The 15,539-nt window shown below is 41.7% G+C and overlaps 2 protein-coding genes across 5 annotated transcripts in view; one reads left to right on the top strand and one right to left on the bottom strand.

The window, feature by feature from the left end:
• Nucleotides 1–2,463: 2,463 nt before the first annotated feature.
• On the top strand, nucleotides 2,464–10,227 carry LOC124290188 (protein disulfide-isomerase 2-like). Its single transcript, XM_046726887.1, is given in 13 exon segments — nucleotides 2,464–2,720; nucleotides 4,178–4,305; nucleotides 4,307–4,376; nucleotides 4,846–4,979; nucleotides 5,629–5,766; nucleotides 6,508–6,612; nucleotides 7,037–7,159; nucleotides 7,496–7,624; nucleotides 7,626–7,697; nucleotides 8,124–8,244; nucleotides 8,403–8,581; nucleotides 8,905–8,994; nucleotides 9,450–10,227. Coding segments are annotated over 13 exon segments (1,497 nt in total). The 5' UTR covers nucleotides 2,464–2,578; the 3' UTR covers nucleotides 9,516–10,227.
• Nucleotides 10,228–11,665: 1,438 nt separating this feature from the next.
• LOC124290254 (protein C12orf4-like) overlaps nucleotides 11,666–15,539 on the bottom strand; it is a 30,348-nt gene continuing 26,474 nt past the window's right edge. For all 4 annotated transcript variants that reach the window (XM_046726969.1, XM_046726965.1, XM_046726968.1 and 1 more), the window contains exon 13: nucleotides 11,666–12,856. In XM_046726969.1, the coding sequence (XP_046582925.1) occupies nucleotides 12,746–12,856 (111 nt within the window). In that variant the 3' untranslated portion in view covers nucleotides 11,666–12,745. The remainder of the gene's footprint in view (nucleotides 12,857–15,539) is intronic.

Genomic DNA, 15,539 nt, shown 5'->3' with positions numbered 1-15,539 from the left:
CCCGCGACCTTCCGCTCTCCGGGCGGACGCTCTAACCACTACACCACAGAGGCGGTCCCCACGTGATAGAACAGTGCAAGATCAGGAAGTACTGAGAGCACATGCAAGACCCGCCATTCCATCCTATAGCCTCATTATGAAAACATATATCATCAAGGTGATCTTCATCCTCGGGATACATCATTTGGAATTTGATTGTAAAACCAAACGACCATAGAGATAACGAGTATAGTTCCCAGAGGAGCAAAACTATATTTATTGCATACAGATTTATTCATACGCCTGCCTGCATACGAAATACGGGGCACGTATAAATCAGGGGACAACATTGAAATATGACCATTGTCACGAGTTACCATAGATCCGAAGTGATCCGATAAAGGCCAGGCGCACTAAATGCAGCTGACACGTCTATAATTGCTATCCAATTCAATCTTCCTGATCCCCATCTGTGTCCGCAAGCATGTAATAACCCTTGCCACGTCATCAATACCCCGCGGGAATGTCGCCACGCAGAGGGGGTTAACCATCATCTCCCCGATTGCTGTATATGCGGCTAATCTGTCACCCTGATGACGTGACAGATCCGCAAGATGTGACCTTCCCACCTTCTGTGTGCTGTCACGTTCTGAGATAGGTAATAATAATAAAGGGGAGTTAATTACACAGGCAATGCAGTATTAGGATTATAATATTTTAATAAATGGAATATTGTATTGCGAAATAACAAAATCAAGTGGCGTTTTTATGTGTATTCTAGCAGTTGAAATAGGAAATACATGTATAAAGAATTAGCATGAATGGTAATTGTACTTATTTTCCATTCTGTGAAAGCCGCGAGCACTGTTTCAAGACTGTGATCCAGGAAGTATACCTCGCTGTCTCTCTCTCCACATAGGATTTAGTAGACTTGAGCAGTCTCTGTTTTATTATAGTAAGTATTGGACTAAAAAAAATAAACATTTGAAAAGTTGATTTGAACATAAAGTCAATTTTTTTCAAAGCGTTAGTTTACTGAAGAACATCATGTCTAAAGACAACTTTCATGACTTTTATACCCGAATAGGAAATACATCTCTCTCGAATAACCATTTCTTGATTTCTACATAAGCATAGTCACAACCTGATGAATGAAAACTTCCTTCTGCTCGGCAGTGTATAATGTTAATAATGCATCAACTAAAGTTAAACAACCAAACGATGAAAATGAAAAATGTCACTATATTGAAACTTATGTGTATTCATGTGTTCTGGGGGCGGTGGGGTAGCCTAGTGGTTAAAGCGTTGCCTCGTCACGCCGAAGACCCGGGTTCGATTCCCCACATGGGTACAATGTGTAAAGCCCATTTCTGGTGTCCCCCGCCGTGATATGGCTCGAATATTGCTAAAAGCGGCGTAAAACTAAACTCACTCACTCACTCATGTGTTCGGAACACACCAAAAAATAATAACAAATATCTATATTTTTAAATTTGTTTTAAGTTTATAAATGAAACGGTGTCGACTTGCCAGTCTACCCATAAATATGAAAGTGAAAATGCACATTTTGAGATTTCGAAAACAAATAATTTCTATAGCAACTGTAAACTTAATAGAGCCCCGGTGAGGTGATAGGTTCAGACATTTTCCTCAACCTTTGACAAATCTGGAGTTACTTCATTTAGGGCTACAACAATGTTAGATGACATCACAGGTTGGGCTCAGTGATACTTAGTGGTATATCTGAATAAAATGTATTTAAAACTAGTCTGGAAACACGTCTATCTAACTGTATGAGATCAGCGTTAATAGTGTGTTTTAGAGATTATGTAATGTGTAGTAAAAGACTTGATACAGTGATTATGTGTCACATGTTGAACGTGAAATGTAATAATACGTCAATAAAATATACATTATCACATTAAGATTCCATCAGGGATCTATGTATATTTATGTGTGTAAACAATGCTAAATATCAGCGTATCAGCTTAGTGGCTGAACATATTGAGGATTCATGTATGAAAATATATATATTTAGCTTGTTTAGCCATGAAATTAATTGCAATATATTCATGTGAATATATTACGCCTATTAAAAATACAAACACATTTTATATATTCATGGTCTTTAAACAAGCATGCAGCTTGGCCATGTTAGATTAAAAATTACAACAAAGTGTTTTTAATAATACTGTACTGTCTATTTAACAGTGTTTACAAGTGGATTTTATTGCGCCTTCTGATTAAACGTAACCATCGACTTTCAAAGAACAGGTGAATAAATAATTGTTCTAGGTAAATCTAGTGAAAAGGTAAAGCATAATTTCTGACTCGTTGTGTGATAACCGAGTCATGCGTGTCAATGTATTTTTTTCATATTGAGATAGCCGCATTTGTCATTCAACAACAATAATTTGCTTATCCGTGGTTCGTTTGGGTCACGTGGTCCATTTTTAGCCAATCAGATAACAACACGCGAGTCATTCCGGATTATACATTTAGCCCGGAACTCGCCGGTGCCACGTTGAGAAGAGTCGATATAACAGTAGACAACGGTACAGTTCAGACCTCTCCTCGCCTTAGTGCAAGCTTCCACGACATGAACACGTTAGTTATTTTATTACTAGGCCTTGTTGCCTATTCTGCAGCTGAGGTTGCTGAAGAAGATGGCGTGTTGGTGCTGACGAAAGAAAATTTTGAAGAGGTTACCACCGAGAACGAATTCGTTTTAGTTGAATTTTGTGAGTATACTATAGGCCCTACAGAACATTATACTGTTATCTCTTTCGTGAGCGTATGTCTACCATGAAGCGTATTTGTCAGCAACATTTACCACGTCTTTTGTCTGTAGCCCTCCATAAAAGGATTTGAGGGACAATTACGTTTTATCAGGTCAGACGACATGTTATCAAAGTCGTCAACAGGTTCCCGTCCTTGAACTCGTTGACGCACGGTTTAGTAGGGGCTGTGGTAATCTCCCATATGGTCAGCTTGAACCAATATTTAAGTCGAACTGACTTCTTGAAATCTCCTTTAAATGGACCCACGCGACCACGGTGTATTCAACACGTGTGCTGCCATGCTAACCAGTTACCTGTGCACTTTGGAGGTGTGTCCAAGTTGACGCAATTCGTCTGCATTGAAACTTAGAGTCTGTATAACGGCTGTTGACAGCTTTTGAATAGCAGTTTCATGTTTATACATTTGTATATAACACATATATTGGTTATGGCTATTTTTGTAACGCACCTATGACCGGTAGAAACTGTAGGTTAACTATTTGTACTATAATACAATAAACTTCTCAACACCTTGTTCATTCATTTACATGGTATGAAGAATAATACTCAGTGCTTTATCCACATTAGCTCTGTTTCAAACTATGGATGTCAGTTCAGTTGTTGCAACTGCCTCTGTGGTTGAGTGGAAACAGTGTTTGCCAAGATCAAATAGGTTGGTGGTTCAATCCCCACCACTTGGCATCAACAGGATAAAACAAGGAGGGGTGGCCCGGAGTTAGTGTACTGGGCCTGATGTGGAGTATCTGGGATGGAGAGGGCGAGACCATAGTTTTAATCCACTCTATTGATTTGGTATTGACATATCTCGGCTTATGTATTGATTTAGCTGTAAAGATATAGGATGCAATGATCTAGGCTGATAATGTTATAATAAGGTTGAGAGCTGTAGGATTAGTATAGTACAGATGTTACCATGTTTGCTGTAAAATGCAAAGTTGAAATTTGAGAATGATAATCACATTTGTAACTGTTAAAGAATACACATATTTTACTGCCATCTATGTGTTTCTACCCCTTCAGAAATGTAAACAGTAACATATCCCTGGCATCATTACTCTTATAAAAGTATTTTATGAAACTTTATTTAATTTAAGATAAAGTAATGAAATGATGTAGTGTACTATACATAGTCATACCATATAGTAGTGTTGGGAATTGGTTGAAATTGGAACACCACTACTATATAGTGCCTGCGGTATGAACTGATCTTGTGCACCATCGTGATTGGTGGATGAAATGGACACATAATGGTATAAATGCATAAACCTTGAACATGTTAACCCCATTTCATCTCTTCTGCTGTCTGTCTCTTAAACATGTTAAATGCTGATATATTTTGATACAAATGTTGATGTACTTACACTTTTGAAGAGTTCAATGAGTGACCTTCATTTCAGATGCCCCATGGTGCGGACACTGCAAGGCTCTTGCCCCAGAATATGCAACGGCTGCCAAGACTCTGGCCTCTGAAGGCTCTGGAATTAAACTGGGAAAAGTTGATGCCACAGTTGAATCTGATCTGGCCCGAGAAGTATGAAGTACGTGGCTACCCCACGATCAAGTTCATGCGTAAAGGAAAGGCTACTGAATATGCTGGTATGTATTTTAGATAGGACAATAGTTAACTTTTCACTCGATAAATGAAACTATACTCTATATCAGTATTTTCATACACATTGTGCAAGTAAAAGTTTTGTCATGGAATTAGTTTGATGTTTGTACTGCGAACCTGCTTGTACAAACCTGCTATTATGTTCATACTGTGTTGAAATAGTAAGATAGCCTTGTTGGACCTCATTAAGATTTCATCAACTTCATTTTTTAGAAAATAAGACGTCATAACCATTGACTTTGAATAAACTATGAGTATTTGTAGGCAGTTCACAAAGATGACCGAGATAAATCTGTGTTTACAACAAGCTGGTCCTGATATACAACTAAGGATTGCAGTTCTGTACAACACAGATTACTATGTTCCTGTGTTCTATGCTTGTGTTAATAAGTGTAAGGTCTTGAAAGAATACTTGAGTTTGCTCTTTACTAACAAGCGTGCTATATTCTCCAGGTGGAAGAACAGCAAGTGATATTGTGAACTGGCTCAAGAAGAAGACCGGTCCCCCAGCCACTCCTCTGAAGTCAGCTGATGACAGCAAGGCATTCATTGAGGCAGCAGAGGTTGCTGTCGTTGGATTCTTCAAGGTGCGATGTAGTCCTGACTGTTCATAGTTCAATTTTAGCATGTCATGAATGTAATGGATTGTTGTTGTGCAAGTTGGTGTGATTTTTGTGAAGTAACAAGATTATCAGAGTTCATAACAATACCTTTGTGAAAATGACAGGGAATTAGAATTGTGAATTATGTGTTTGCTTAATAAAGACTTGTGGGTGAAGGTTCGAAGGTACTGAGACCCCTGAAGGTCCATATTAGAATGAATCTTCACTAACCCATGCTTGTTGTAAGAGGCGACTAACCGGATCGGGTAGTCAGGTTTGCTGGCTTGATTGACACATGTCATCAGTTCCCATTTGCGCAGATCGATGCTCATGCTGTTGTTCACTGGATTGTCTTGTCCAGTCTTGATTAATTACAGACTGTCACCATATAGCTGGAATATTGCTGCGTGCGGCGTAAAACTAAAACTCCACTCACTCATTCGAAGGTACTGAATGCCTAGCTCTAGTGGCCGTTCATGGTGTTAGATCCAACTCGCTCACTGGTCTGAATCCCCATTGGGTTTTCATGAATGAAACCCATTCTTTACTACTGGCTGTGATGATGCTTACACAATATAGTTGGACCATTCTCATGTTTTATAGGGTTCATTTTTTAATGTTTTCCCCTCAACAGGACCAGGAGTCCGATGCTGCAAAGGCTTTCCTTGAGGCTGCTGGCGGTATTGACGACATTCCATTCGGTATCACCTCCGACGATGCTGTATTCAAGGATAACAAAGTTGACAAGGATTCCATCATTCTGTTCAAAAAGGTACATTTACATTGGCCCTCTTCAATTCAGATCCAACAGATTTCAATCCAGCTTTCGGTTTCACTTAACTCCGATGTCTTGCTTTCTGTATCATGCTAGGACAGCGCTAAAGAGTTGTCAGATGATTTGAATGTCTGATTGAAATGAAGGATTTATAGTTTGTTGAGCCCAGAAGACATTATGTTCCAAAATGATTCCACTTTCCTTTCATTATTGTTTTGAATTGACAATTGATTACAAATGAAAACCACACAACCCAAATATTTGCTTCTTAGAATGTTCAGCTGTCTGAACCTCCTACTGAAGTATGCTCAGGTCTTCAGACGTATCATATCAAGAGTAAAATATCGATTTTAGTCATATTTAGGCAGAAATGATCCACTGGCTCTGGTGGTTTTGCTTTATATTACACTTTCAAATTTGTGATGTGAGTGGAATTGCAATGCTCTGGCCAGTTGTAAAAATTGGGGGTCTGGGTATGTACAAAGACCAGTTGTTGAGCTTATGACAGGCTGTTTCAGTGTTCAAACATTGTGCCATATTTGTTTTACACCATCTGTGACTAACTTGTTTGTTCCTGTACTATAACGTTGACTAACTTAAAGGATTATTCAGTGAACAGCTAATGAAACATTGGTCCATGATCAATGGTAACTGTGGTTGTGATGTGTTGTGCGTCGTACACTACTTTTGAGCAAGTACAATGCAATATCTAAATGTTCTATATTTTACTGTTTTCAGTTTGATGAAGGCAAGAATGTGTTTGATGGTGACTTCAAAGCTGATGATATAGCAACATTTATATCTGGAAACCGTTTGCCACTGGTTGTCGAGTTCACCCAGGAGGTAAGTTGAAACACATTGGGCTAGCCAGTATCAAGATAAGACCTGTCCAATATTGGGTGTTGGCTGAGTAGAGGAACTTCCATGTCATGGTAATTGTTACATGCTTGTGACTGTGTTGTAAAATGTGATCGTAGTGTAAGGCTTTCGTTTTAAGAACTGTTTGATTTGAGTGGAAACTTAGATTTGTCATGTAGTGGTAGCTTCACGATGGAACACAGAAGTGCTTTTTCATATGATCCTGCTAATGGTCTTATGTTTAGCTAACTGAAACACTAGGTCGCATAAAGAAATACAACGTTAAAGATGACAACTGTTTGCAACAACATTTCAGGGTGAATGAGATCTAGCTCAGTGCCTGGACAGCCTCTGCTTCAGCTAAACACATGGTATCTGAGCAATGTCAGACCTTTATTGTCAATTCCAGTCTGCCCAGAAGATCTTCGGCGGGGAGGTGAAGAATCACATTCTGCTGTTCATGGACAAGGGAGAGGGTTTCGATGAGAAGGTTGAAATTTTCAAGTCTGTTGCCAAGGATTTCAAGGGAAAGGTGAGATCACTTCATTGATTAGTTTTGAATTAGGTATGAAGATTGTTAAATTTGAAATGTTAATCCTTAGACACTCATGTACCAGTGTAAATCAGTGGTGTGTGTGGGCCTGTGGCCGTCATATGGAATAAACCATACGCTATGAAACTTGTCTTGCATTTCAAAATTCTGAACTATTCACTATATTAACACATGAACATGTCAATCAAAAAGAGATTTGCAGTTGTTCTTTTATTTCCACTGTGGCCTGCACATTGCTGCGTTGCTTCATCCTGAGAAATGGTAGCTTGATACTGACACGTTGTCTTGACACTGACGCGTTGTATCTGATCACAGGTACTGTTTATCACCATTGATACCACCACCGAGGACAACGCCAGGATCCTGGAATTCTTCGGTCTGAAGAAGGAGGAGACGCCTGCCATCCGCCTCATCTCACTCAAGGAAGACATGACAAAGTTCAGACCCCCCGTCTGATGAAATTACCGAGGAATCAGTTCGATCATTTGTCCAGTCATTTGTTGATGGAAAATTGAAGGTATGAGCAAATATTCTCGTGACTTGTTGGATATAATTTCATACTTTGTGTTTAGATGAATGGAGTTCAGTCATACCTAGAATGATACATTTCCTCAACACAACATTAGTGTTATGTCATAGAATCATAGTAGTTGCCAACTCAGTGGAATCTTTAGTGAGTTAGGGTCAGGATACATATATGGATACATCCTACTTGAAAGATGTTGAGGGGCATCAGATATTCTCATGACTTAGTTAATTTGTGTTGACATAGGTTAGTGATATGGATGAATTGTTTGTGAAGTTTGTGCGAGCCTTATGCATTGTTCATGTTCTGTCTACGTCAGATGGATCCTATCTGGGATGTTGTACAAGATAAATGTATCCTGAAAATTAGAATCTTCTGTCTTAAACTCGGGTTACTGAGGTTCCTGTATTGTTTCAGCCCCACCTGATGTCAGAGGAAGTTCCTTCGGACTGGGACGCCAAGCCAGTTAAGGTTCTTGTTGGCAAAAACTTCGCAGAAGTTGCACGTAACCAAGAAAAGGATGTTTTTGTTGAATTTTGTAAGTATCACATGCGCCTAATGTTGTACCAGTTGATCTAACTGCCAATGAACTGCTTTGCTGGGTTGATTAATATTGTTTGTATGGATGCAGTTTATCCTCATAGCTATAGAACCGATTTAGTGGGAGTACTGACGAGGCTGGCATCTATCTTTCAGATGCCCCATGGTGCGGCCACTGTAAGCAGCTGGCTCCCATCTGGGACGAACTTGGCGAAAAGTTTAAGGACAATGACAAGATCGTTGTTGCCAAGATGGATTCTACAGCAAATGAATTGGAAGATGTAAAAATTCAAAGCTTCCCAACATTAAAGTTTTTCCCAGCTGGAAGTGATCAGGTAAGTTAATTGATCATTGAATGATATGTGGAAATCTTAATGGTCAAATTGTAGGACTGACTAGATACCGAGTCTGAATTCTTCCATGATTTGTCTTTGATTATATTGTTTGTATCTGCTGATAGAGCTGTAAATGAGTTTGTGGTGATGTACATAATGTTAAACAGTAAAGAGTATTTCAGCACATATGGTGTGACTAGCTTATGTGGTTAAATAAATGACTAAGTTCAGTATTGCAGTAAATAAAGCATGATTTTCAGAAAATAAGTTGTCAACTTGTTTACTTTCTGAAGTGATATGCAACAATATTTTTATCTTTCCAGATAATTGACTACAATGGAGAACGAACATTAGAAGGTTTCAGCAAGTTTTTGGAAAGTGGTGGCAAGGAAGGTGCTGGACCTGCTGATGAGGTGAGTGGAGTCAGCAGTGTGCTTCATGGCGCCAACTTGTTTATAGGACTCTAACTTACATGTGTCTGTGAACAGTAAACTCATCACATCAAGACAGTAAGGGATTTCAGTGTAGATGATAATTCTTTTTAGGGGACAGCACATTATACATGGAGATTCATACAAAGAGCTGTTGGGTAGCCCAGAAGTTTTTTGTCAGGATCGTTTCTCGGATTGTACTGTCTTTCTGGATATGAGTATGGTTTTTCGCTGCTTTTAGCAGTATTCCATTCATGTCACGGTGATTGACACCAGATATGGGCTTTACACATTGTGCCAATGTGGGGAATAAAAGCCTGGTTTTCAGCTTGACAAGCCAGCACTTAAACACTGGGCTACCCCGACGCCCTTCTTGATAAGAATGTAAGTGAAAGTGTGGTCAGCATGTTTGTGAGTGTCATTCCTTCTTGTTGCAGGAGGCAGAGGAGGAGGAGGAAGAAGAGGAGGGGGAAGATGATGGCCAGGACCACGACGAACTTTAATCTGTGTGCAAATTAGGTTCATTATTCTCAGTGGCGGGAGAGAACACTCACGTTAGCTAAGATATCATCTCATAAATACCATCGATGTCATCTTCCATTATCATCTACTCCATGGCTGCAGTGTCGGCGTATCCAGCATTGTACATGATCTAAGTTAAGAGCCCCTGCCGCAGGTCTGCACTATGTGTGGTGGCGAGTGGGTGGGCAGTGATCAGTTCTGAACTCTGTTGTTGGTGCAAGGGTGAAAGTGTCTACCATGTGTGAATTAGCATTTAAGGAACATTCCTTAACTTAAAACGTTTTTGTTTCTGAGAAGTGTCGTGAAGTTTTATTTTGCCAGGGGACAGTTATCAGGGAGAACTTTCTCACAAAAGGATTTTTTAGAAAACTATTAACTTATAGTTTGTCTTATGTTTTAGAGACCTTTTACTCGCTTTGTCTCATGGAAGGCTTTGTAAATATTTTTTGTTAGATTCTTAAGAGAGGTCTGGGGGTGTACCATTGCCTCTTGTGAAAACCTTGTTGAGTTGTGCCAGTTAACCGAAGTCTTGTTACTTACTTTGTGAAATCAAGTCATAATAGCTTATAAGTTATTTGAAAATCTGAAAATATAGGTCTTGCTACAGTTTGTACGAACCATCCATCTTTAAATTTATTAACACATGCTCATCTTTTTGTATAATTAAGATGGAAATAAAAAAAGTAAATTAACTGTGCCATGTTCTGATTTAATCGTCAACATCTGTATCCAGCAAACCATTCATCCATGTTACATTTCACCTGGATGTTGAAAGCTTGTCATGTGTGGAGTTCAGTTACCCTTGAAAGCATCTGTTTAGACAAGGTTGGTGGTTGTCATACAGGATGAATGGTACTTGTTGTTGCCCTGACTGCTGCTCGGCCTCAAGGAGATGAAACAAGAACCGATCAGCTCAGTCTTGGCACTGATGTTACAGCTGCTATCTCAGTGAACTGGCATTTTCCCTGACACAAGCAAACATTCATTCTCACACAGCACATACAGGTGTAATGTTGTTAATCTTTTTTAAGATGATGTCTTGCATTGCATCTGAAGATGCACAGCAACCATGTCAGGAACGATTGAATCCATCTTACCCTCCCTGTACAATGTTTGAATCCACAGTTTACCCTCGGTCTGCCATGATACCTGTGCTTTCACTGTAAAGTTAGGGGTTTCCATCACATTGACATGCTGAATGATCAGGTATACAATGACGCTGTTGGAAAGGAGCCATTACCATTATGCATGAAAGATCCCGTTATAATGGTACAGAGCGCGGACCAGTTTAATGTGCAACAGCCAGTAGGTGTGGTTCAAAGTGCAGATTGTCAATGTTGAACACACTAACCATTGTTTCAACCAAGAATAGAATTCAGTATTGTCTGTGGATGGAAGCGTAAGTGAGGGAACACCCGGACAATAATAACATACACTGGCTTTTTATGATAGACAATGAAAATCTGGAAACATGAAAAAGATCATTCAGAACAATGCAAAACAGACCCTCCAACTCCATCGGCCAAACAGAAATACTCCTCTGTTAGTGCATTCTCTTCCCACATATACGGCCCTGTTCTAATACGGCCCTTTCATGGTGCGAGTGTTCAGGATTCATGATTGGTTGCAATCAGATTTAGTTGTGCAATCAGTGACGTTTCAAAAGTGATCATTTGCAAGGTCTCGGTAATTTCCGTATGCTTCGGGAAAACTAGAACCTCTTCCCCTGCGCGATGCGCAAAGGTTTCTTCTCAACATAACTCAGTGATGTAATAGCAGATCAATGGCGTCTCAATCGCCCTCGTTGACAAGCTAGCTATTAAATGCCTTGTGTGTCACATCAACACAAGTCCCCGACAGAGAGGGATATTTGTGGCCCCACATTTGCTTGTATTTGTCAAGTTGGATCTAAGTCGATGTAACGTGTTCTGATTGGATAGAAAGAAAGGAGATAATTCGTGTTGCGATTTTTTGCCGCTAGGGGATTTTACGGCCATATTAGAACAGAGGTTCGTAGGAAGATATGACAAGTAACCTCTGGGAAGAGAATGCTGTTGGTGAGAATGGCCTAAGTTTAGGAACACATGCATCATAAAATCACTAGGATAGTCAATCAAATGCCACAAAAGCATTTGCCATCAATTTCATTTATTTTCTAATGAACACTTTATGCAATGAAAGCAACATTGTTTTTTCTTAATCATACATACATTCTGAATCATGAATGGCAACAAAATGCACAAAGAATTTCAAATATATTCATCAGTTACAAACATACAGACCTGCATTTTTCTCTTTTACAAAATACTTTCTGATGTAATCAATTACTGGATATGAAATATAATATATGGTTAACAATATTCACTCAGTTTGAGAAGACAACTGAAAACCCTGTGATAATACCAATATCAATATTAATGGTAGCATCAAATGCTCAGAAAGACTAAGGTCTTGTATAAACGCCATTCTGGTTCTGGAGACTGGTAAGATTATTGCACAATATCCAGGAGTGACCACTGACATCCTTAGTAGGCCAGAACGTGTAAATGTACACCACAGTCACTGTGGCAATTGTACTGTACCTGGAACAGGCAAACCACTCTGAGCATCAAACTTGACAATCTGTGTACAAATAAGTGATCTCAGGTGATGGCTGACAGTGCTGTATCACTTCCTAATGCAGCCATTATGGTTAGAAAGGGTTCTCATCTTCACTTTTGGCACTCGTCTATGCAAAAGACAACTCTGTGATTGATTGATTGACTGAGTTTAGTTTAATGCCACACTCAGCAATATTAAAGCTATATGTAAATACATGTAATAGAGTCTGGACCAGACAATCCAGTGATCAACCGCACAAGCATGGATCTACGCAACTGGGATATGATGACATGTGTCAACCAAGTCAGTAAGCCTGACCACCCGATCCCGTTAGTCACCTCTTACAGAACTCTGTGATGCTGAGAAGCATGTCCATGATTTGCCCAGCTAATCCACCGTTACAAATCACTGCTTGATGCAACCTTAGTTTCCCTGGGAGGTCCTCCATACTGAATAAGAGCTCTTTAACTAGTGTTGAAGATGGCCACAGCAGCAGTGAGGTAGAATAGCAAGTGTTGACGCCACAGCTGACAATGATTGTGTTGTGGACTCAGGTAGCGAGTTGTTGACTGTAGATGTGACTACACCATGGATGACTAGGTGAGTTGGACTAAGAAGTAGCGTGGTGGTGAGGGCCTGACTTGACAACAAGAGGGTTGGAGAGACGGAATATACTTGGCAGCATACTGCTGATGTTGGTGAACATTTCCTCCGACAAGCCCTGAAACCACAACAAGTTATGTCTCAAATCTTGCATGTATGCATGTAGCTCATCATAGTATACACCCAGTACATCACTTACCCTGCACATCACCACCCTGTACGTCACCACCCTGTACATCACCAACCTGTACATCACATCCCTGTACATCACCTCCCTGTACATCACTTGCCCTGTACATCACTTACCCTGCACATCATCACCCTGTACATCAACACCCTGTACATCATCACCCTGCACATCACCACCCTGTACATCACCTCCCTGTACATCAACACCCTGAACATCACCTCCCTGTACATCACCACCCTGTCCATCATCTCCCAGTACATCACCTCCCTGTACATCACCACCCTGTACATCACCTCCTTGTATGTCATCACCCAGTACATCACCACCCAGTACATCACCTCCCTGTACATCACCACCCTGTACACCACCACCTAGTACATCACCTCCCTGTACATCACCACCCTGTACATCACCTCCCTGTACGTCATCACCCAGTACATCACCTCCCTGTACATCACCACCCTGTACATCACTTGCCCTGTACATCACTTACCCTGCACATCATCACCCTGTACATCAACACCCTGTACATCATCACCCTGCACATCACCACCCTGTACATCACCTCTTGCATGTATGCATGTAGCTCATCATAGTATACACCCAGTACATCACTTACCCTGCACATCACCACCCTGTACGTCACCACCCTGTACATCACCACCTAGTACATCACCTCCCTGTACATCACCACCCTGTACATCACCTCCCTGTACGTCATCACCCAGTACATCACCTCCCTGTACATCACTTGCCCTGTACATCACTTACCCTGCACATCATCACCCTGTACATCAACACCCTGTACATCATCACCCTGCACATCACCACCCTGTACATCATCACCCTGTACATCACCACCCAGTACATCACCTCCCTGTACATCACCTCCCTGTACATCATCACCCAGTACATCACCACCCAGTACATCGACTCCCTGTACATCACCTCCCTGTACATCACCACCCTGTACATCACCACCCAGTTCACCACCACCCTGTACATCACCAGCCAGCACATCACCACCCAGTACATCACCACCCTGTACATCACCACCCAGTACATCACCACCCAGTACATCATCTCCCAGTACATCACCTCCCTGTACATCACCACCCTGTACATCACCTCCTTGTATGTCATCACCCAGTACATCACCACCCAGTACATCACCTCCCTGTACATCACCACCCTGTACACCACCACCTAGTACATCACCTCCCTGTACATCACCACCCTGTACATCACCTCCCTGTACGTCATCACCCAGTACATCACCTCCCTGTACATCACCACCCTGTACATCACTTGCCCTGTACATCACTTACCCTGCACATCATCACCCTGTACATCAACACCCTGTACATCATCACCCTGCACATCACCACCCTGTACATCACCTCTTGCATGTATGCATGTAGCTCATCATAGTATACACCCAGTACATCACTTACCCTGCACATCACCACCCCCTGTGCCGGCCACCACCCTGTACATCACCACCTAGTACATCACCTCCTGTACATCACCACCCTGTACATCACCTCCCTGTATCGCCATCACCCAGTACATCACCTCCTGTACATCACTTGCCCTGTACATCACTTACCCTGCACATCATCACCCTGTACATCAACACCCTGTACATCATCACCCTGCACATCACCACCCTGTACATCATCACCCTGTACATCACCACCCAGTACATCACCTCCCTGTACATCACCTCCCTGTACATCATCACCCAGTACATCACCACCCAGTACATCGACTCTCTGTACATCACCTCCCTGTACATCACCACCCTGTACATCACCACCCAGTTCACCACCACCCTGTACATCACCAGCCAGCACATCATCACCCAGTACATCACCACCCTGTACATCACCACCCAGTACATCACCACCCAGTACATCACCACCCAGAACATCACCTCCCTGTACATCACCACCCTGTACATCACCACCCTGTACATCACCACCCAGTACATCACCACCCTGTACATCACCACCCAGTACATCACCACTCAGTACATCACCTCCCTGTACATCACCACCCTGTACATCACCACCCAGTTCATCACCACCCAGTACATCACCACCCTGTACATCACCACCCTGTACATCACCACCCAGTTCATCACCCACCAGTACATCACCACCCTGTACATCACCACCCAGTACATCACCACCCTGTACATCACCACCCAGTTCATCACCACCCTGTACATCACCACCCAGTACATCACCTCCCAGTACGTCACCACCCAGTACATCACCACCCAGTAAATCACCACCCAGTACATCACCACCCAGTACATCACCTCCCTGTACATCACCACCCAGTATATCACCTCCCTGTACATCACCTCCCTGTACATCACCACCCTGTACATCACCACCCTGTACATCACCTCCCTATACATCAACACCCAGTAAATCACCACCCTGTACATCACCACCCTGTACATCACCACCCAGTTCACCACCACCTAGTACATCACCACCCTGTACATCACCACCCAGTACATCACCTCCCTGTACATCACCTCCCTGTACATCACCACCCTGTACATCACCACCAAGTACATCACCTCCCAGTATATCAC

This window comes from Haliotis rubra, unplaced genomic scaffold, assembly GCF_003918875.1.
Source record: "Haliotis rubra isolate DU_JTF1 unplaced genomic scaffold, ASM391887v1 Scf46, whole genome shotgun sequence".
NCBI lineage: Eukaryota > Metazoa > Mollusca > Gastropoda > Lepetellida > Haliotidae > Haliotis > Haliotis rubra.
This window is presented reverse-complemented; position numbering and strand designations above follow the sequence as displayed.